Raw genomic sequence first — 22565 nt, forward strand, 5'->3', positions numbered from 1 at the left:
AAGGCTCTGCATCAAGTGCAAGTAATATTATTGTTAAATGTTTCTCACAGAGAGCTTCGGAAGCCAAACCGTTCCTGCTTCTGAGGCTCTGCTCGGTACTTTACCGCGAATGAACGATATTTTGCACACTCACATGACTTTGTTTTTGATAAAGAATGAAAAAAAAAGGTGGATTTTTATATATATATATATATATATACGTGTGCGTATATTCTATACAGACAGCACGGGGGAAAAAATGAGGTGTTCAAGTAAGTGTCTTGATTGATACTTAGATATAAACCAAAGACTTGAATATTATTGTTGATGTTTTTGCTGCGAAACAACGGGGATCGCGGATACACAAGTTGAGAGATTTCATCCCAACTTGAACCAAATGTACTGAGCGCGAGGCCTGTGGGCTCGTCAATGCTGAGTGTCCCTGATTAAAGGTTCCGTGTCTGGTGTTTGTTCCTCTCTGGATGTTTTTTGTGTAAATCCGGGGGGAGTGACCGCAACATAGGACCGGGAGGAGGCCATTCAGCCCCTCGAGCCTGTTTTGTGTGTGTGTGTGTGTGTTGATCGTGCACTGAGCTGTAATTACCGCAAGAGGGAGCCTCACACCACTCGGTGGGAGGAAGTTCACTGTTGTCTGTGTTGTTAAGAGATGTGGAAGAATTTCGAACGCAATCCCCATGTAGTCTTACAATCCTACGGCACAGGAGGAGGCCATTCGGCCCATCGGGCCTGTGCTGGCTCTTTGGAAGAGCCACCAACTAGTCCAACTCACTCCCCTGGCGGAGCCCGACACCGAGCCGGAGGCGGGGGGCGGGGGGTGTGGGTGACCTTAGGTGCTGTAGCTCGAAGAGGAAAGTCTTCTGATGATGGGGGAGGGAAAGGGGGCAAAGCAGAGGGATTGAGGGACGGAGGAAGAGAGTTCCACACAGCAGTGCCCTGAAGGTCTACAGTTCTTAGGTGGATTGTCGAGTGTAGTGACTGTGCTTTGCGTTTCTCACAGCGCCCTTGCGTTTGCACACCTCTGTTCTTGTTTATTAAACTCAATTTGAGTTTGACGAGAGAGAGAGGGTGTGTGTGAAAGAGTGGGTGTGATCACAGCACAACGTACAGCCTGTGGCCTGGCTGGTTGGGGTGGGGGGGGTAAGTCTTGAACGGGGATGAAGTTAATGTCGAGAGAGAGAGAGAGAGGATGTGGTATTTTTCGAACTGTGCGATGACTGGCGCAAGTCAGGAGGGACGGACGGGCGGGCGGGCGGTGGAACCAATGAGAAGTACCCAAAGCCTTCTGAACTCCTTGTCATGGTTCCAAACCAAGTAGTGAGAGGAACTGACGGGGCCGGGCCGGGCGGGGCGGGGCTGGATCAGGTCGGGTCTGGGAGGAGGAAAGCCTCGTCGGTGGGAGTGTGCGCCTTGCCTGTGGCAGGTCTCGGGGTCGTGCTCCTCAAGTTTTGGTCCCTGCTCGGAGGAGGTTCTCTGGCTCTCGAGCCACCGCCTCCTGCCCCGACCGCCGGCGCGATGATGCAGCACAAACTGGCCGAGAAGTTGACCATCTTGAACGATCGAGGCCGCGGAGTGCTGACCCGCGTTTACAACATTAAGAAGGTGAGTGTGTGAGGGGGGGAGGAAGGGTGTGAGAGTGTTTCTGAGTGAGTGTTTGAATGAGAGTGTGTGAGTGAGTGAGTGAGTGAGTGAATGAGTGTTGTGTGAGCGAGCGAGTGAGACGTCTCGAAGACGTGATAATATCAGGATTATTATTAATTATTATTATTATCAGCTAATGCTGCGGCCGTGAGATTGTTGCTCTGTGTTGTGGTGCGGACTCCCAGCTGTGTCCTGATGCTCTGTCACCGTGACTATCTACATCCTGTTTTCTGCTTCAGTCTCGAGTGTGTTTCGCCCTCGAGGCCTCCACTCTCTTCCCCCTTTCGATCTCTCTTGTACCTCTTTTTTGGGGGCGAGCGGTTGCAGTCGCAAAGGGGCTGCGCAGTCAGGGATTTGGACCTGAACAGGGTGGGGGCGAGGGAGGTGGGGGTTGAGATCAGGAGGGAGGGTGTGGAGGGCGGGTGGGGGTGGGTGGGAGTTGGAGGTAGGAGAATGGCCAAGAATGGCGCAGTTGGTCGAAGAAGAGGGTCTTGAGATGGGCCTCGAAGGGAAGGAGGGAGGGAGGGAGACGGAGGGACTGTGGGATGGAGTTCCAGAGGGCGAGGGGGCAGAGAGGCTGACGGCTTGACCGGCGATGGTGGAGTGGGGGGGGGGGGGGGGGGTGGGAGACGTAGAGCAGACCCGGAGCCCACTGAGAGGAGGAAGTTAGGAGGTCAAGAGGTGTGGGTCAGGGTCCTGCTCCACCACTGTCAAAGCGCTCTGGGGCTCTGCCCTGCGTGAGGGTGGGGGGGTGGGGGTGCGCTGTGTAAATGCAAGTTGTTGTTGTTGACACAGGAGCAGTTTCCTTTACGCTGAGCTGGATGAGGAATCTTTAGTCCATGTCACTCCACCCACCCACCACTCCCCCCTCTCCCCCCCCCCCCCCCTCCCTCTCTCTCACAGACATGTTCGGATCCCAAGACGAAGCTGCCCTACTTGACAGAAAAGCACATGGAATCCGCCGTCAAGTACATCGCCCGGAAATTCCCAAACATCGACACCCGAGGGAGTAACGTAAGTCTGTGCAGTCCCTGCGGCTCGGGGGGGTTAGAGCCCCCGCGCCCTCGCTAGCCAGGGGACCCGGGTTCGATCCCCGGGGCGGGTCAGGTCAGGTCGGGGCGAAGCCTTAGGCAAGTTTCCTTACTACACGCACGCACACGCACACGCACACACCCACACATACACACATCCAGACACACGCGCGCGCACACGCCTCTGTTTACCAGCAGCGAGTAGGAACCCGGTTGTTAATCGATCGGGGCATCACTTTCCCGGTGGGTAATAATCCCTTCAAAAAAAAAGATAGTGATAATTTGGTCACTCAACCCGCGGCTGTTTGCGGGGACGTCTATTACTAACCGTTATCTTTAATTGCTATTTCTAGCAACACCTGAGCATCGTCCAGAAGGAGAAATCCGAAATCCTGAAAACATTGACGAACTACTACTTGTCGTTTGTGGACATCATGGAGTTCCGGGTGAGGCCGGGCCTCGTCTGGACATAGTCCCGGCTTCAACGGGGTCTCCCCGTCGCCCGGAGGATAGTCGTCCTGATCTTTAAATCCACTCCACGATCTTGCCTCACCCCTCCCCGTGGCCACCGTCTTCCAACCCTTCCAACCTGCCCACTCCCTCCTCTTAATGTAACGCCCCCCCCCACCCACCCACACACCACCCCACCCACCCACAACTCCTGCCCTTTCCCACGCCACCGTCGAGCAAAACAAGGTCCGTTCAGTCTGCCTTCCACCATCCATTCCGTCGGTCGCTTGCGCATGTCGTAACCCCCTCCCCACCTCCCCCTCTTACCCCCCCACCGCCCCAAACTCTACGCTTTATTCCCTTTAGCAGATGTTATTTTCTAGTTAGTTCGTCAGTTCTCGAGACCGACCCCATTCTCTGCTCCCGTCTGCGCTCACACGTCTCTCGTCTCTCTTCCAGAACAACGTGTATGAGTTACTGAACACCATCGACTCCTGTCAAGTGTACTTCAATATCGTGAGTGCCTCCCGGTCCAGTGTGGATTTATTATTCCCTGTGTGATCTCTAGGACCGTCCCGCAAGGAATCCTCGTTGAGGGGAAGCTAAGGGGTGGGTGGGGTGGGGGTGTCATTGGAGCTGATGACGTGCTCTGCAAAATCATGTTAGAATCAAGTCACCCCTCTGTCGTGGTCTCTCTCTATCTCTCTCGGCGGCAAACCATACCCCTTTCGGTGTGAAGGGCGCCATGTGAAAGCAAGTTGTTGTAGCTGTTGCTGTTGCAGCCGGTTAAAGTTGGGGGTTGAAAGGTAGACAGGATGTCAAGGCCTTGGAGAGGGTGCAAAGCAGATTTACCAGAATGTTCCCAGGGACGAGGGAGACTCAATAACAACAGCAGCAGCAGCAGAGGCACGATGGGCCGAATGGCCTCCTTCTGTGCTGTAAGATTCCTTGAGTTTCAGAGTGAGAGGTGGGATTGATTGTATGAGGTCTGGAGACCAGACGAGAAGAGGAGAGACGTCAGTGACCAAATGTTTCACTTCTAGAACCTCAACTATGAATTGACGAAGAACTACCTGGACCTGATCGTGACCTACATGTCTGTAATCCTGATGGTTTCCCGTGTGGAGGACCGCAAGGTCCTCATTGGGATGTACAACTGTGCCTTCGAGATGTCCAACGGCGCCAGGTACCAGAATCCACCCCCCCTGCTCGTATCTGCCCGGTTATTTACCTCTTTGATCCCACAAACCGGCTCGGCTGGCTCCGGCCTCCTGCTCGTTCCCTCGCCCCCCTACGCCCCCAATCCCCTGTTACTCTCTCCCTCAGTCCCTCCGCCTTTGCCCCCTCCTCTCTCGCCTTCCCCATCGACCAGTCCTTACGGTCACCTCCTCCACGTCTGAGCGAGTTGCTCCGCCACCGTCAAGCGCTCCGAGGCGCTCTCTCTGTTTCTCCGTCTGTGTCCCTCCCACGTCCCTCTCTGTCTCCCTCCTTTTCTCTGTGTGTGTGTGTGTGAGTCTCTCTCTCTCTGTCGGTCTCTGACTCACTCTCTCACACTCTCTCTCTCTCTCTCGCTGACAGTGAATCCAATTACCTGAGGCTGGGACAGATGTTACAGGAATATGACCACCCTCTGAAGAAGTTAACGGAAGATTTTGCACCCCACAGCAAGGTGATGCCCCCACCCCCCAAAAAAATGTTTTTGTGTATTTTGAGGGCGAAATGCTTCAGCCAAATGTCTCCTACAAACAGTCGTGGACTGAGGGACCCAATTATTATTTATCATTATATTTTTTCGAGGGATTATTACCCCCCACTCCCCCCCCCACGGAAGTGATCTGCAAATCGACTAACAAACGGGTTCCTACTTACTGCTAAATTAAACAGGCGCTCGCGTGTGTGTGTGTGTGCGTCTGTGTGTGTATGTGTGCATTTGTGGGTGTGTGTCTGTGTATGTGTGTGCATTTGTGGGTGTGCGTGTGTGCATCTGTGTGTATTTGTGGGTGTGTGTCTGTGTGTGTCTGTGTGGGGGGAGTAAGGAAACTTGCCTAAGGTTTCGCCCGGGTCCTCTGGCTCGCGAGGCGAGGGCTCGAACCCCTGAGCTACAGGAACTCCACCCCATTTATTTATGCAGTGGCTCTAACATTAGAAACCCTTCTCTGAGGACTCTATAAATGAGGAACTAAATGGGATAAATTAAGCGACTGTGGGGTCCCTTTTTTTTTTGCTTAAAGTTCAGGTTTATTTTCACTTCTTCATTTATTTTTTGATCGTCACGTCTTCGAGACGCCTCAAAGCGCTTCACGGGATACACCGCAGAGCGGAGTGACTGTGTGTTGTGTGGGCGAAAGACTACACCGCGAAGCGCTTTGAGACGTCTCGACGACGCGAGGATCAAACACATTATAATAGGATTATCATTCATTATCCAGTGTCGTTGCGGGGAAAACAGAACCAGAGATGATGACGACGACAACAACTTGCACTCACATCTAGTGCCCTCCGCGCGAGGCAGCGGCTCAGAGCGCTTAACAGTGGCGGAGCCCGACTCCGGGGTGGGGGGGAGGGGGGAGGCACCGTCGAAGAGGAAGGCTTAAGAGCGTCCCCTATAAGCAGCCGCCTGTCCAATTCCCTTCCTGCTCGAGTCACTGAGGAAGTGGTTGGTTTGAGGTCTGTGTGTTGCGCTGTCAGACAGTCGCTGACTCCCTCCTCCAGTCGTTTGTGTCTTGCTCACACTCTCTCTCGCTCTCTCGTTTGTTTCCCTCGCTCGCTCGCTCGGGGTTCCCCCCCCCCCCCACCCCACCCAACTCCCTTTACCTCTCTGGGTGTTGTCAGCCCCTGAGAGAGAGAGAGGGAGAGGGAGCGAAAGAGAGCGAAAGAGAGAGAGAGAGAGAGAGCGAGTACGACATATGTCATCGTCAGGGAGGGTGGGGTAAACGTGCACAGAAATAGTGCAACCACAATGCAGAAGCAACACACATAACAGGGGTTTAGCTGGTTAGACTGCAGCACTTACCCCCCCCCACCCCCACACCCTAACAGTCAACCCAGCGATTATTAATCACAATAATAATAATAATTGCTGTGTAATAATACTAATTATTTGACCCACCGCCTCATCGCGTCGTCGAGACCTCTCAAAGCGCTTCACAGGATACACTATAAAGGGGATTATCATTATTATTGCTATTATTATCATTATTATTGTTGATACTATTGTTAGATTATAATTATTGTCCTGAGAGGCGCTTTGAGACGTCTCGAGGACGTGATAAGGCGCCGTATCAAATGCAAGGATTATTATTATTATTTATTATTGCTGTTATTTACTATTATTGATTATTGTTCTCTCTCTCTCGGCAGTTGCTGACTGACGCCCTCCTCTCGCTCCAAATGCTGTTCCCGAGACGGAACCTGAAAGCGGATCAGTGGCGCAGTGCGCAGCTCCTGAGCCTGATCAGCGCAGCCAACAACATGCTGACCCCGGCTCACTCAGACACCGTGAGTGCTGTCCCCCCGTAACGCTCCGCTGTCTTCCCGTAGCTCAGGGGTCAGAGCCCTCATCTCCCGAGAGGACCCGGGTTCGATTCCCGAGTGGGTCGGGTCGGGGCGAAACCTTAGGCGAGTTTCCTTACTCCCCACACAGACACACACGCGCGCACATACAGACACACACGCGCACACACGCGCACTCAATCCACGACTGTTTGTGTGCACGTCACTGGGTAACTGGCTGCCGTGTTTCGCCCACAAAATAAATACAGTCACTACATTTTACAGTGTATTTCCTGTGAAGCGCTTTGAGACGTCTCGACGAGCTGATAAGGCGCTGTATCGAAGGCAAGGATGATGATGATGATGATGTACCTGGGGATTGATTCTCTTTTTCTCTGTTAGATGCCGTGTGAATTTCTGTCTCTGGAAGTCATGGAGCGATGGATCATCTGTAAGTTTCCCAATGACCCTGTTTTGGGTCCGAGCCCCATATCAGCCTGTCCGCTCCCTCCGCTCGGCGGACACCAGCCTGCTTCAGGCCCCCCCCCCCCCAGCACTTCCCTCCCCACCATTGGGTACCTCTTTCCCCCCCCCCACCCCTCTCCACTCTGGAACTCTATCCCTCGATCCTTCCGCCTCACCCGCCTCTCTTCCCTCCTTCAAGCCCCGTCTAAAGACCTTCTTCTTCGACCGTGCCCCCCACTCCCCCGGCTCGCTGTCTCCGCTCGCCCGTCTCCGGCCTCCTGTTTGTCCCTCCTGCCCCCCCCACCCCACCCACCCTCACTCCGCTCTGCCATCAGCGGGCCGTGCATTCAGCCACCCACCGCACCGCGCCCCGAAACTCCGTCACTCTCTCCCTCGATCCCCCCGCCTCGCCTTTTCCCCCTTTCCCTCTCCACTTCCAAATCCCACTGTCCTTTTTCGATCGTGCTTACGGTCACCCCCTCCCTCCCTCCCTTGGCTCGGGGGTCAGTCTCCGCTGCCACCATGAGGGGGCGCTGTGTAAAACGCCAGTTGTTGTTGTTGTTGTGGTTGTAGTTGGCTTCCTGTTGTGTCATGGAATGTTAAACGGAGACTCTTCGTGCCTGGGGCTGTGGAAACAGGCTCTGCAGGGCAGCCTGGTCACCGAGCTCTTCAGAGATGAAGTCATCTTCCACCACAAAATGGCCGAGGAACTCTTCGCCGGCCTCAAGGGGTAACGTTATCATCACTGGCGGCCGTGAGCGCAGAGAGGTGGTCCGATCCGACACTCCTCCGCAAGCCCCCCCGAACCCTCCCCCACCCTTTGGAACTCCATCCCACAGTCCCGTCCACCTCGACCCACCCCCTCGCTTCCTTCAACGCACGTCTCGAGACCCTCCTCTTCGACCAAAGGTGCCTTCGGTCACCCTCCTAACAACCCCCCACCCTGCCCTCCACGCCCTCCTGATTCCAAACCCCCAACTCAGGTCCAAACTCCTGACTGTCCAGTGCCTTGGGACGTGAAAGGCGCCGTATAAATGTAATGTGTTGTTGCTGTTGTGTGAGCTGGGTGTGGACTGTTACTGTCTGTTGGGTGGGTGTGTGTGTTTGTGTTGGGTGTGTGTGTGTGTGTGTGTTGGCTGTGTGTGTGTGTTTTGTGTGTGTGTGTGTGTTGGATGGGGGTGTGTGTGGGAGTGTGTGTGTGTCAGTTGGGTGGGTGGGTGTGTGTGTGTTGTGTGGGAGTGTGTGTGTCTGTGTTGGGTGGGTGTGTGTCTCTGTTGGGTGTGTGTCTGTGTTGGGTGTGTGTGGTGTGTGTGTCTGGAGATTGGCATTGGGAGTGTGGGTGGGGGGTGGGGGGTGGGGAGACAGAGTGCAAGTGAAGTGCTGATGGTGGTGGGGGAGTGACGTGTGACTTCTGGGTTACAGCTACAGTAAGCGAGTCGCTGACGTAAAGGAGTGCAGAGAAAACGCCATCAGCCAAAGGTACGTCGCGGATCACACTCCCGGGAACGTTGTGCCGAGAACGAACACGTGGCACACGGCATTAAGTCTCTCTGATCATCTCCCACTTCATTTCCCTGTTCGGCCTCTCTGCTAAGCTAAGGTGTCCCCGTAGCTCGGGTTAGAGCCCTCGCCTCGCGAGCCAGAGGACCCGGGTTCGCTTCCCGGGAGGGTCAGGTCAGGGGGAAACCTTAGGCAAGTTTCCTTACTCCACACACACCACACGCACACACACAGACACATACATGCACACACACCACACACACACACGCGCCTCTGGGCCAGTTGGCTGCCGCGTTTCGCCCGCAAATTACGCAGTGGCTACACTTTACGGCATATCCTGTGAAGCGCTTTGAGACTTCTCGAAGACGGGATGAGGCACCGGGTCAAATGCCAGGATTATGATCGTGATTATTGTTGTTGCGTACAGTGGAGCTGTGCACAGAGAGAGACGCCATTTCCTCAGGAGCTCGGGGAAGGAATTGGCCACAATCCTGACTGAGGAGCCGGGGCTACTGGGACCAAAGGTATCATCACATCTCACACCCCAACCTACAGCCGGGTGCTGTACATTATTATGCGTGCAATTTGGCTGTCGCGTTTCGCCCGCAAAATGCTCCACAGTCGCTCCACCTTACTGCGTATCCTGTGCTTTGACACGTCCCGAGACACTTTATTTGTGGAGTTCCCTGTAGCTCAGGGTTAGACCCCTCGCCTCGCAGGCGAGAGGACCCGGGTTCGATTCGCGGGCGGGTCAAGTCAGGGCGAAACCTTAGGCAAGTTTCCCTACGCTACACACACACACACACACACACACACACACACACGCGCCTCTATTTACCATCAGTAAGAATATCTTCAAAAAAAAAATATCTGGTCACTCAATCCACGACTGTTTGTGGGGACACTGCTCTGCGCCATTGGCTGCCGTGTTTCGCCCACAAAATACTCAGTCACTACACCTTCACAGTGCATCTTGACGACGTGATGAGGCGCTGGGTCAAAAGCAAGGATTACTATGATAGCGTGAGGGTGACTGTAACAGAGTGCAGGGGAAGCTGGTGTGCGTGAGTGTGGGTGTGCGCGCGTGTGAGAGTGTATCTGTGTGAGCGAGTGTGTGATGTGTGTGTGTGTGTGTGTGATTGATGCCCTGCCCTCTCTGTTCTCTCCCACAGACTCTCTTCGTGTTTATGGGTCTGTCATTTTGCCGTGACGAGGTTTCGTGGCTAGTCCGCCATGCCGAGAACGTCACCAAAACCAAAACCCCAGAGGACTATACAGACACGTACGTGACGGTGCGCAATGGGCTGCCGCGGTTCACCGACAAAGTACTCCTCCTGACGTGAAAGGCGCTGCATCCAATACAACGATTATTATTATTATTATTATCGCTAAATGTATTCGTCCTCGCTGTGAAAATGTAACTTGATGATGATGATGTTGTTGTTGTTGATGATGATGATGATGATGTTGTTGTTGATGTTGTTGTTGTTGTTGTACTCTCAGTAATCTGGCGGAGTTGCTGTTTGTGATGGAAGAATTTAAAGCTCTGCTCCGGAAGTACAAGAAAGTGATCCAGAGATACTATGTTCAGTACCTCTCCGGTTTCGATGCCGTGGTCCTGAACGACAATATCCAGGTAATTCCCAACCTCTCTTCCCAAAGACGCTCCAGTGCAGGAGGGGTGGGGGGGGCTCTGCAGTGTCCTGTAGCGTAGTGGCTCGCGTGCTGGCCCAGTAAGAGGGAGGACGGGGAGGAGGAGGGTGGCGTTGGGGAGGGAGTGGGGGGGGGGGGCGCTGGGAGGACGACCGAAGGCAAGTGGAAGCGCGTTCCGAATCTCCCGTCTTCCAATAACTCCCGTCGGTGTTGCAGAATCTCACCGTGTGTCCTGAGGAGGAGTCCGTCATTATGTCTTCCTTCGTGACCACCCTGACGTCTCTGAGCTTAAAACAAGGTGAGGCCTCACTGAGCGGAACTGGCTCTGCGTCTTGCCACACGCACACTCCCCTCCCACCCCTCCTTCCTTCCGCTTACAAATTACACAGTCACTACACGTGACAGTCAATCCCCGTGGAGTTCCTGTAGCTCAGGGGTTAGAGCCCTCGTGTTTAATACTTTACTTCTCCGGGTTATAGGAGATGAACAGTTTGATTTCCAAGGACTGCGTCTTGATTGGTTTCGACTGCAGGTAGGACGTTCCTTTCGATCTGTTACTCAGTCCCGGAATTTATTATATATATTATATTTATTGTACAATTATTATTATATTAGCGCAACATTATCAATCCCATGTATTCCTTATGGGGGACAGTTGGCTGCCGCGATTCACCCACAAGACGTACCATCAATTCACTTGACTTGATTAGGTTTTAATTAAGTTTTAATTAAGTTTGTATAGCCTGTGAAGCGCTTTAGGGCACCTGAACGACGCGATAAGGCGCTGCATCAAATGCAGGGATTATTTATTATTATTATTATTATTATTCGGTCACCTTTCCCTGACTGTCCAGCGCCTTGGGCCGTCCTCCCAATTTGAAAGGCGCCGTGTAAATATGTCGTGTTGTTGTTTGCTGTTGACCAGGCGTATACAAGCGTAGCCAAGTCCACACTGAGCTTGCGAGAGCACCCGGAGATTGCCAAGATGATGAACACTGTCATCTTCCACACCAACATGCTGGACCAGGTCGAAAGACTACTACAGGAGGTGTCTGATCTCACCACCATCTGGTCAGTTACACTACCACACACACACACACACACACACACAGTCTCTCACACCCTCCACACACACACACTGTCTCTCACACCCTCCACACACACACACTGTCTCTCACACCCTCCACACACACACACACACACACACACACACACTGTCTCTCACACCCTCCACACACACACACACACACACAAAACACCCCTCTCCGCACACACAGCGATCACCCACCACACAGACACACACCACACTCTGTCACGCACGGCGCGCGCACACACACCACAGTCTCAGACACACGTACTCTCACACACACTCTCACACACACATTCACACGCCCCCCCCACACACACACACACACACACACACACACTCACAATGATCACTACTCTCCCTACCCCCCCCCCACCCCCACACGGTGTATCTCCTTCCCACACACTATTCCCAGAACAGCTCCCGCGCTGGTCTCAGCTCTCCGACCACCACTCTCTTTGTCTCTTTCTCCGGCAGTTTCTACCCGAGGACGTTTGAGAAACTGTTTGCTCAGAATGCTGAGGACTTCACCCAACTCCGCTACCTGATCGCCTTCCCCATGGTTTGCGCCCAATTCTTAAACTGCATCCACCCCATGTGCCCAGAGGAGGTGAGTCAGTGCCCTCTCTGCCCTCCACACAACACGTGGGGTGGGTATGAGATTCACTGTGCGTGTGTGTTGGATGTGCATACGTGTGTTTTGTGTGTGTTGGGTATTTGTATGTGTGTGACTGTGTTGTGTGTATGTGAGTGTGTGTATGTGAGTGTGTTGGGTGTGTGTGTATTGAGTGTGTGTGTGTGTGAGTATGTTGGTGGGTGTTGTGTGTGTGTGTGTTGTGTACTCCCAGTCTGTCCCCTGTCCATCCTATCATTCCCAATGTGACACCTTCCCACCCACTACTCCCAGTGTGTCTGCTGTCTTTCCCACTGGTCCCAGTCTCTCTGATTGTCGGCTGGGGAGGGGGGGCGGAGGGGAGGGGGCTCAGTCTCAGACTCCTTTACCTTTCCTCTCCTCCCCCTCCCCCAGTTCCCGCACATGCAGAACCGTGGTGTTGGGATGTGTAAGAACTTCCTGGATGAGATCAGCAGGTTGACCAGTGTCTGTATCATTGAGCTGTGCTTCGAGCAACGAAACCTCAGTGAGCAGGTAAACACACACATACACTGAGCAGAGAGAGGGAGGGGGGAGAAGAGAGAGGGAGTGAGTGAGAGTGAGAGAGGGTGAGGGTGAGAGGGGGGGGGGGTGAGAGAGGGAGAGAGAGAGTGAATGAGTGAGAGAGAGAGGGAATGAGTGAGAGTGAGAGAGGGGGTAAGAGAGAGTGAGAGAGAGAGAGAGAGAGAGAGAGAGAGAATGAGGGAGAGTGAGTGAAAGAGGGGGTGAGAGAGAGAGAGAAAGAGAGGGGGAGTGAGAGCGAGAGAGAGTGTGAGAGATTGAGAGAGACAGAGGGAGTGAGAGAGAGACCCTGGGGACACTGCTTTGGGCAACCGGCTGCCGCGTTTGGCCCACAAACCGCCTCGAGGTGTAGCCCGCGAAGAGCTTTGAGACGTCTGACCGACGTGGTGAGAGGGTGGGGGGTGTGGGGGGATTTGGCTCAGACTCAAAGATACTCGTCGTCGGCGAACCTTGCGTAGCCCTTTGAGAACTCTCTCCCGACGAGATGAGGGGCTGCGTGTGTGCGAGACACGTCAGGGTAACTATTGCCGTGTGGTATTTCCCCCCCCCCACCCCCCACCCCCCACCGACCCGCTCAGTTGCTGCCGATCTACGCGGCTAAGACCATCAGCAAAGCCGTGAACAAGAAGAGGAAAGTGGTGAGTAAGAGACTGGAGCCCGACCGAGAGAAACCGGGGGCGGAGAGTCTTCGGAAGGATAGAGTCGTTAGCACCACGTGAGTGTATTAGCTTCTCCCTCTTCCCCTTCTCTGTCTCCCCCCTCTCTGTCTCCTCCCTCTCCCCCTCTTCCTCTCACCCCCTCTCCCTGCCTCTCTCCCTCTCCCCACCTCTCTGTCTCCCCCCTCTCCCTCTCCCCCTCTTCCTCTCGCACCCTCTCTCTCTCTTCCTGCCTGTCTCTCTCTCTCCCCCCCACCCCCTGCCCCCCCAGCTCCAACTCCCCCCCCCCTTCCCCAGCTCGGTGTCAGGCTCCACCACTGTCAAGCGCTCCACGTGAAGGGGGCGCTGTGTAAATGCCCGGGGAATCGAACCCGGGTCCTCTCACTTGTGAGGCGAGGGCGCTAACCACTGAGCTACTGAGTAAGGACTCCACATAGGGAGGGGAGTGGGGGGGGGAGAGGGGTATGTGGGGGATATGGCGGGGGAGAGGGGTGGCGGGGTGTGGCGAGAGCGCGGAAGGATTTAAAGGCGAGGGGAGAGCTTAACAGAGTGCGTGTGCGTGATTTACAGGATGGACAAACATCACCTGACCCTGACGGAGCTCTGTATGACCCTTGGACACGTTTCCGAGCTGCTGGTGTTCGAGCAGATCCTGGTGCCCGTGGAATACCTGGTCTCCCAGCTGGCACCTCGCCTGGCCAAGTACGGCGCCTCGCACGGCGTGTCGCCCACTCTCACTGCACCGCCACCATCGCCCACTGCACCCACTCCCGACACACCGTCATTCATCTCTGCTCTCTGTCCCCCTCTCTTCTCTCTCAATCTGCCCTCTCCTCTCCCTCAATCTCTCCTGTCAACCCGGTGATCGGCCACACAACTGCCCATCAAATTATTACGAGGATCATTTTATCTGCTCTCCTCTCGGACGCTCAGGTCTATCATGCGGATGTCCGGCTATAACCAAACCACGCAGGAGATCGCCAAACCATCCACGGTCCTCTCCAGCGTCCGGGCCTTCATCACCCTGGTTCACTCTGTGACCCACCACCTCAACATCGACGTAACCAGACTCATCAAAGAGGTGCTTCTGCAGCAGTCTCAAGCCACGGACAGCAAAGGGGACATCACCTTGACCACTGCCTACACCAACTGGTACGTCCAACTTCCCCCCCACCCACCCACCCAGCACCAACCCACCCCAACCCCCGGCCTTTGGAACTCCATCTCACAGTCCCTCCGCCTCGCACCCCCACCCCGCCCCCCAACACCCCTGTGCCTCTTCCAAACTTAATGCTAATAATTGGGTCACTCGATCCACGGCTGTTTGTGGGGACGTCGCTGGGCGCAATCGGCTGCCGCGTCTCGCCCGCAAAACACACAGTCACTACACTTTACAGAGTATCCCGTGAAGCGCTTTGACAACGTGTCGAAGACGTGATGAGGCGCCGGGTCAAATGCCAGGATTATTATTATGATTACTATTGTCTTTAGGTACTTGGAGGCATTGCTGAGGCAGGCCAGCACCTCGGGAATCATCCACTCGCCTGCCATCAAGGCCTTTGTCACTTTGCCCGTCGAGAACCTGCAGATATTCAGCGCTGAGCAATATTCCGACGTGTCAGGTCAGTGTTTACACATTGGAGTTCCCTGTAGCCCAAGGGTTAGACCCCTCGCCTCACACCCCACAGCCCCTGTAGCTCAGGGGTTAGACCCCTCGCCCCCCACCCCACAGCCCCTGTAGCTCAGGGGTTAGACCCCTCGCCCCCCACCCCACAGCCCCTGTAGCTCAGGGGTTAGACCCCTCGCCCCCCACCCCACAGCCCCTGTAGCTCAGGGGTTAGACCCCTCGCCCCCACCCCACAGCCCCTGAGGGTTAGACCCCTCGCCTCACACCCCACAGCCCCTGTAGCTCAGGGGTTAGACCCCTCGCCTCACACCCCACAGCCCCTGTAGCTCAGGGGTTAGACCCTCGCCCCCCACCCCACAGCCCCTGTAGCTCAGGGGTTAGACCCCTCGCCTCGCACCCCACAGCCCCTGTAGCCCAAGGGTTAGACCCCTCGCCCCCCACCCCACAGCCCCTGTAGCCCAAGGGTTAGACCCCTCGCCTCGCACCCCACAGCCCCTGTAGCTCAGGGGTTAGACCCCTCGCCCCCCACCCCACAGCCCCTGTAGCTCAGGGGTTAGACCCCTCGCCTCACACCCCACAGCCCCTGTAGCTCAGGGGTTAGACCCCTCGCCTCACACCCCACAGCCCCTGTAGCTCAGGGGTTAGACCCCTCGCCCCCCACCCCACAGCCCCTGTAGCTCAGGGGTTAGACCCCTCGCCTCGCAAGCCAGAGGACCCGGGTTCGATTCCCGGCGGGTCAGGCAGGGGCGAAACCTTAGGCAAGTTTCCTTACTTTCCCACACACACACACACAGACTGTGTTTACCAGCGGTCAGTAGGAACCCGGTTGTTAGTTGATTGGCGGATCGCTTTTCCGGGGTTAAAAATTCCTCCCAAAACAAAAACGATAGCAATAATTTGGTCACTCAATCCACGGCTGTTTGTGGGGGACATCGCTGTGCGCAATTGACTGCCGCCTTTCGCCCGCAAAACACACAGTCCCTGCACTTTGCAGCGTACCCCCGTGAAGCGCTTGGAGACGACTTGACGACGCTGTGTCGAACGCGAGGATTGTTATGAGTCCTGGTGAGGTGACTGTGACGCTGTGTGTGTTGACAGAGCTGCGGGCGTTGGCGGAGCTGATCGGTCCGTACGGGATGAAGCACCTGAGCGAACACCTGATGTGGCACATCACCTCCCAGGTCACTGAGCTGAAGGTAAGCGAGCCAGAGCCTCACGCGCGCACACGCACTCAGGTGGTCACCATCACAGGGGGAGTCATGTGTGCCCGTCCGTAAGAGGCGCTGTCTGTCTGTCAGGGGCCCTGGTTCTAAGCCCTGAGCAGCCCCTCTTATGCAGGGAGTTAGAGAAGGAGGGAGCGGAGGTGCTATTCAGGGTGGCCCTGAGCTGGGGCTTGGGGTTGGGCTGGGGGCTTGGGGTTGGGCTGGGGGGTTGGGGTTGGGGGCGTGGGGATGAACTGAGTGACGGGGTTGTGTTCTTGTGTTGACACAGAAGTTGGTTGTGGACAACATGGATATTTTGGTGCAGCTGAGAGCCAGTCAGACCAGACCCCAACTCATCAGCAGCCTGAGCAAGAGACTGACCTGTGAGCAACACAGCACTATTACCCGTCTGTCCGTCCGTCCGTCTGTCTGTCTCTCTCAATCTCTCTCTCTATCCCTCCCTCCCTCCCTTCACTCACTCACCCACCCACCCACTCACTCACTCACCCACTCACTCACTCACTCACTCACTCACTCACTCACTCACTCACTCACTCACTCACTCACTCACTCACTCACTCACTCACTCACTCACTCACTCACTCACTCACTCACTCACTCACTCACTCACTCACTCACTCTTTCCCTCCCAGTCCCGCGGGTCACTCCTTCGTTCGATAACTTTACTTTTATTTTCCCTCCCTCCCTCCCTCCCTCCCTCCCTCCCCCCCCCCACCCTCATCCGCCCCCACCGCTCCCTCTCTCCGAACTCCTCAGCTTCCGAAAACGTTCTAAAGCGAATGGTTATCGTTGGTCTGATCCTCTCCTTCCGCTCCATGGCACAGGAAGCTCTCCGAGATGTGAGTCCGAAATTCCCTCCTTTTCCCATCAGCCTCACAGGAAATACACACAACAACAACAACACATGACATTTACACAACCCCCATCACGTCGGGAGGACGTATCCCAAGGCCCTGGACAGTCTGGGATTTGGACCCGAGCTGGGGCTTTGGGATCAGGAGGGGGTGGCGGGTGGGGGGTAGGAGGGTGACCAAAGACGCGGTCGAAAGGAGGGTCTTGAGAGGGGTCTTAAAGGAGGCGAGGGGTGGGTGGGGGGAGGGCGAGGCGGAGGGAATGCGGGATGGCGATCCAAAGGGTGGGGGCAGAGTGGCTGAACAATAATAATAATAATAATAAGCCTTCCATTTGATACAGCGCCTTATCACGTCTTCAAGGACGTCTCAAAGCGCTTCACAGGATATACACTGTAACGTGAACTGACTATAATAAAAATATAAGTAATAATAAATCGTCGAGAATGCTACCAACTGAGCCTGTGCCGCCGGGGAAGAGGGCAGTGGATTTGGTTTGAAGTGTTCGGTTGCAGTGGTGCAGCGAGTGAGTAGCTGTTTGGGCTGAATGTCTGTCTTTGGGACCCTTTAATGATTCTTTTGTCTCTTACCTCCTGTTCGGTAGGTTCTGTCTGGTCATATCCCCTTTCTCATGGGTCCCATCAACAGTCTGGACGATATCCTCAGCGTGACCACAGATACCAAGGTGGGTGCATTTGATACAGCGCCTGATCACGTCGTCGAGACGTCTCAAAGCGCTTCACAGGGTCTCTGCGTAAACAGAGGCGTGTGTGTGTGTGTGTGCGTGTGTGTGCGTGTGTCTGCGTGTGTGTGTGCAGTAAGGAAACTTGCCTAAGGTTTCGACCCGACCTGACCCATTGGGGAATCAAACCCGGGTCCTCTGGCTTGCGAGACCAGGGCTCTAACCCCTGAGCTACAGGGAACTCCTCATTACCTCTCTCCCCCACACCACCCCCCACCCCACCCCACCACCCCCCCCCACACACGCAGACACACACACGTTGATGAGGTCTCTCTCCTCCCCATCGTGTAGGTGATGTTGAGTATCTACGAGTTGGCATCGGCAGCTGGCGTGCGTTGCCCGGTCGATCCAGCCCTTGTTTCCGCCCTGAGCAAACACAAGAACGGTAAGCCAACAACAACAGCAGCAGCAACAACTTGCATTTACGCAGCGCCCCGGAGCGTTTGACAGTGGGGGAGTCTGACCCCGAGCCGGGGGGCAGAGGGAGGGAGAGGGAGGGGGGTGGGGTGGGGAAGTGACTATAAATGGGAGGGAGGGGGAAAGGCAGGGGGACCTAGCGATAGAGTTTCGGGATGTTGTTTAGCGGCTGAGAGCGCGGCAGCCGATAAGGGGGGGCGAAGGGCAAACAGGAGGCCAGAGCCAGACGAGCGCCTTAAGACCCAGAGCCTTATCACGTCATCGAGGCGTCTCAAGGCGCTTCACACGGTACGCTGTCAAGTGGAGCGACTGTGTGTTTTGTGGGCGAAACGCGGCAGCCAATTGTTTCTCTGTCTGTCTGTCTCTCTCTCTCTTTCTCTTTCTGTCTCTGTCTGGTCTGTCTCTCTTTCTCTCTCTGTGTGTGTGTCTCTCCACTCCCTCTGTCTCTCCTCTCTCTCTCCCTCCTGATAACTAGCGGAGAAAGAAAAAGAGAGAGAGAGAGCGAGACTGTCCCAGCCGGACTGCAAACAGAGCGGCGATGCGCAGCTTTGCTAAATAATGGATGCAAAACGGATTGAGTTTCACGCACCCAGTTAATATATTATTCACTTAACACACAATGAAATAAAGGCATTTAACATACAATCCAACATACAGTGGGAATGAGGACGAACCCAACGAGATGTGATGGGGGGAACGGTAGGGTTAGGGGTAGGGTATTTCTGGGGGCGATGAGATCAGATGGGCCAAAGGGTCTTTTTCACCCAAACTCTCTCTCTCTCGTTTGGGATAGTTTCTAAACGAACTGAGCCGGTGGATTCCCCAGTGTGTTTGAGACAAAGTTGACGTCGGTTCATTCAATGCTACTGACTGTGATCACCGTTCCCCTGTCCTCTCCTGTATCAGTAATGGACCTTTGCGTTTGATGCAGTGCCTTATCACGTCATCGAGATGTCTCTAAGCGCCTAATAATAATCCTTGCATTTGACTTAACGTCTTCAAGACGTCTCAAAGCGCTTCACAGTTTATACTGTAGAGTAAATTGACTGTGTATTTTGTGTCCTCTCGCTGGCGAGGCGAGGGCTCTAACCCCTGAGCTGCTCTCACTCCACAATCTTGGGATCATTTCGAGTTTTGTCTTTTTTTTTTGCAGAGAATTATTCCCCTGAAGAAGATTACAAACTGACCTGCCTATTGATGGTGTATGTGGCTGTTTCCCTGCCCACCCTCGCCAGTGACCCCACTTCCATCTACAGTCAGATGTACCAGGGTAAGTAACTATAGGGTGTAGTAATCCCACATCCCTACCCTCTTGGAGGGGGACCTCAGAGTGTGCGTTGTGGAGTGGGGGGAGTAACTGCTGGAGCCTAACCAGCCTGGACTGTGAGCTCAAAGTCTTAATGTGTGGTGGCTTGAACCACACGATATGGATCGATGGGGGGTAAATTCAGCTGTTAATTCCCCTCTGGGTCCAGGAGACTCCAGGCCCCAGTTGGGACTGCGTGTAAAGTGATGCCCTTTTGGCTTTTCAGGACATCAGAACAACATTCACTGCTTGGCCAAGGCTATCAACGAGATCTCTGCCGCGCTCTACACCATCCACAAACAGGACATCGACAACCACCTGAAGGAATTCCTCAGGGTAAGTGTGCGATTCACCTCAACACAGCCCCCCCCCCCCCACACCCCCCCACACAGGACAGCGTCCCAGAGCGCTTGACAGTGGGGTGGAGTGTGGGGAGAGATGGGGTGGGGGGTGTGGGGGTGACCATAGGCACTGGTCGAAGAGGAAGGTCTTCAGCTGCGATCTTCCTCGGAGAGGGAGGGAGGTGCCAGGGTGTGAAGGGATTTGAAGACGAGTGTGAGAGGAGCTTGAAATGAATCTGTTCGGTAATGACTAGTTTCCATCGCTCTCTCTCTCTCACGGTCTCTCACACACACTCTCTCCCTCTCACTAGTTCGCCTCGATGAACCTTCTCCAAATTGGTCTGGAGACGGACAAGGTCGCCACAAGGAACAGGGAGTCTGTGTATTTGTTACTTCACATGGTAAGCAGACGTTTGGGATGAAATTCCTAAACTCCTCTCCCGTGTCCTGACTCGGTGTGTCAGCCCCGGCTCAGTCGGTCGCGGTCTCGCCTCCGAACGTAAGAATTTGCTGCACGAAAGAAGACCAAGGTCCATCCAGTTCGGCTTCCACCAACCATCCCTGTGGTCGCTTGACATGTCGTGTCCCCAAACTATACACCGTATCCCCCAGATTTTATTTCCCCGACATTTCCACGGAGACATTCACGTCAGGAGGACGTCCCAAGGTGCTGGGCTGGACAGTCAGGGATTTGGACCCCGAGCTGGAGGTTGGGATCAGGATGGAGGGGGTGGAGGGCAGGGGAGACGAGGGAGGGAGGAAGCGAGGTGGAGGGGACTGTGGGATCGGATTCCAGAGGGTGAGAGCAGAGAGGCTGAAGGCCCGACCGTCGATGGGAGGGTGGGGGGGAACGTGGAGCAGCCCGGAGCCCACTGAGCAGAGGGAGAGGACAGACCAGTAGGGAGTTAGCAGGTCACGGGAGGGAGGGATGGAGGGAGACCATGGAGGGCTTTGAAGGGGAGGGTGAGGACTTGAACACTATTCAAGGCACCTCAATTGCCAGACACGCAGACAAAATAACGTGTAACGTCTCTCACCAGATAATCGAGGAGTCACTGATCCTGGACATAGATGTGTTGGAGCCGTATTTCCCCTACGTGTTGCTCAGGAACGCCTTCAGAGAGGTTTACCGGCCCGTCACATTGAGCACGGGATAAGCGTGTTACGCGGGAGGAAGGCACGTGGATGCTTTGTGTGTCTCACGTGGATGCACGGTGTTCTCGCACGCGCATACCCACACAGAGACACGCACTTACTTACTCAGACACACCCACGCACACAGTGCCACGCAAACACAGTGTCTCTCACACACACACACACACAGTGTCTTATACGCACACACAAACACAGTGTCTCACACACACACAAACACAGTGTTTCTCACACACAGTGTCTTATACGCACACACAAACACAGTGTCTCACACACACACAAACACAGTGTCTCTCACACACACAAACAGTGTCTCACACACAGCGTTTGAAGGACAGTGAGCAGTGTAAAATCAGTTGAATCTCTCCGCACGCAGAACAAATTTTGCAGCGATTTTAAAAAAAAATAAATAACGATCGTCTCTCGTCACGAGTTGTCTCGTTGTCTGGTAGTGTCTCGCTTTCGCCGGAGTCTCTTTGAGGCGATGTTACCGGAGCCCGAGAAGGAACGCGTAAAGGAACATCAGCTGATTTCAGCGCTCCGAGAGAAAGGGTGTACAACTCACTCCCTGGCAGCTGCCTACCTCTCCGCTTGCTCCCACCACACTCCCCATCTCCCCATCCCATCCCGTAGCTCAGGGGGTTAGAGCCCTCACCTCGCGAGCGAGAGGATCTGGGTTCGATTCCCGGGCGGGTCAGGACAGGGGGAAACCTTAGGCGAGTTTCCTTACTCCTCTCTCACACACACACCTCTGTGTATCAGCAGTAAGTAGGAACCCCGGTTGCTCGTCAATTGGCAGATCGCTTTGCCGGGATTAATAATCCCTTAAAAAATAATGATAATTCATAATTCGGTCACTCAATCCACGACTGTTTGTGGGGACTCCGCCGTGCGCAATGGGCTGCCCCGTTTCTCCCACGAAAATGCACAGTCACCGCACTTTACCCTTTATATTCTGCGAAGCGCTTTGAGACGGCTCAACGAGCGGAGATGTGCAGCTGGTGAGAGAGCGACAGAGCGAGAGGGAGAGAGAGATAAATAGAGGTCTCCTGTTACTCCCCCCATCATCATTACATCCATTAAAGTCGCGACCGGCAAATCCACAATAGGAGAGGACAGCAAATTAGTAGGAAAGCCATCGAACACAACACTGGCTTCAGCTGAATTATTAACACTCTGTAATCCGATGTGCAAAGCGATAGCTTATCCTCCGCTTGTGTGACTGTCCGGAGTATTTTACTCAGGCAAAGTACTTGCATTTTTATGGCTGCTATAACTGTGAGACCATTCCCCCCAATCCCCCCCCCCACACCCCCACACACTCTCTCTCTCTCAGCGTCTCGTAGTGGGAACCAGTGACATCCTGTAGTAGTAGTAGTAGTAATAATAATAATAATGATCCTGGCATTTGAGGCAGAGCCTTATCGCGTCGTCGAGACGTCTCAAAGCACCTCACAGGGTACGCTGTAAAGGGCAGTGACTGTGGGCGAAACGCGGCAGCCGATTGCGCCCGGCGACGTCCCCACAAACAGTCGTGGATTGAGTGACCAAGATTTGTTTCGGGGGGGAGGGGGGGGGGAGGGCTTATTACCCCCCGGAAAACAACCTGGTTTCTGCTTGCTGCTGGGTCAACAGAGGCGAGTGTGTGTGTGTGTGTGTGTGGAGTAAGGAAACTCGCCAAAGATTTCGCCCGCGCCCCCTTAGCAGCTCAACTACCCACAAGTAGACCACACAACACCCAGTCACTACACTTTACAGTA

At 54.6% G+C, this 22565-nt stretch overlaps 1 protein-coding gene across 1 annotated transcript; it reads left to right on the plus strand.

Annotated features, from left to right (window-relative positions):
• Positions 1-1316: 1316 nt before the first annotated feature.
• On the plus strand, positions 1317-20976 carry LOC103172333 (nck-associated protein 1-like). The gene is made up of 31 exons (XM_042344322.1): positions 1317-1599; positions 2542-2652; positions 3023-3115; positions 3579-3635; positions 4163-4305; positions 4698-4788; positions 6480-6617; positions 7014-7062; positions 7650-7806; positions 8499-8555; positions 9004-9100; positions 9749-9858; positions 10080-10212; positions 10446-10527; positions 10709-10761; positions 11155-11300; positions 11794-11926; positions 12344-12463; positions 13069-13205; positions 13717-13848; positions 14080-14298; positions 14638-14768; positions 15872-15969; positions 16265-16358; positions 16753-16835; positions 17452-17532; positions 17881-17974; positions 19160-19276; positions 19539-19648; positions 19965-20054; positions 20694-20976. Exons 1-31 carry the CDS (start codon positions 1513-1515, stop codon positions 20808-20810), a joined length of 3360 nt encoding a protein of 1119 aa, XP_042200256.1. The 5' UTR covers positions 1317-1512; the 3' UTR covers positions 20811-20976.
• Positions 20977-22565: the final 1589 nt, after the last annotated feature.

This window comes from Callorhinchus milii, unplaced genomic scaffold (assembly GCF_018977255.1).
Source record: "Callorhinchus milii isolate IMCB2004 unplaced genomic scaffold, IMCB_Cmil_1.0 Scaffold27, whole genome shotgun sequence".
In the NCBI taxonomy this organism is placed as follows: Eukaryota; Metazoa; Chordata; class Chondrichthyes; order Chimaeriformes; family Callorhinchidae; genus Callorhinchus; species Callorhinchus milii.

Coding starts and splice junctions, on each gene's coding strand:
- LOC103172333 (XM_042344322.1), top strand. CDS start 1,513: ATGATGCAGCACAAACTGGCCGAGAAGTTGACCATCTTGAACGATCGA. Junction 17,975..19,159: donor CCTGAGCAAACACAAGAACG/GTAAGCCAACAA, acceptor TTTTTTTTGCAG/AGAATTATTCCCCTGAAGAA. Junction 19,277..19,538: donor CTACAGTCAGATGTACCAGG/GTAAGTAACTAT, acceptor TTGGCTTTTCAG/GACATCAGAACAACATTCAC.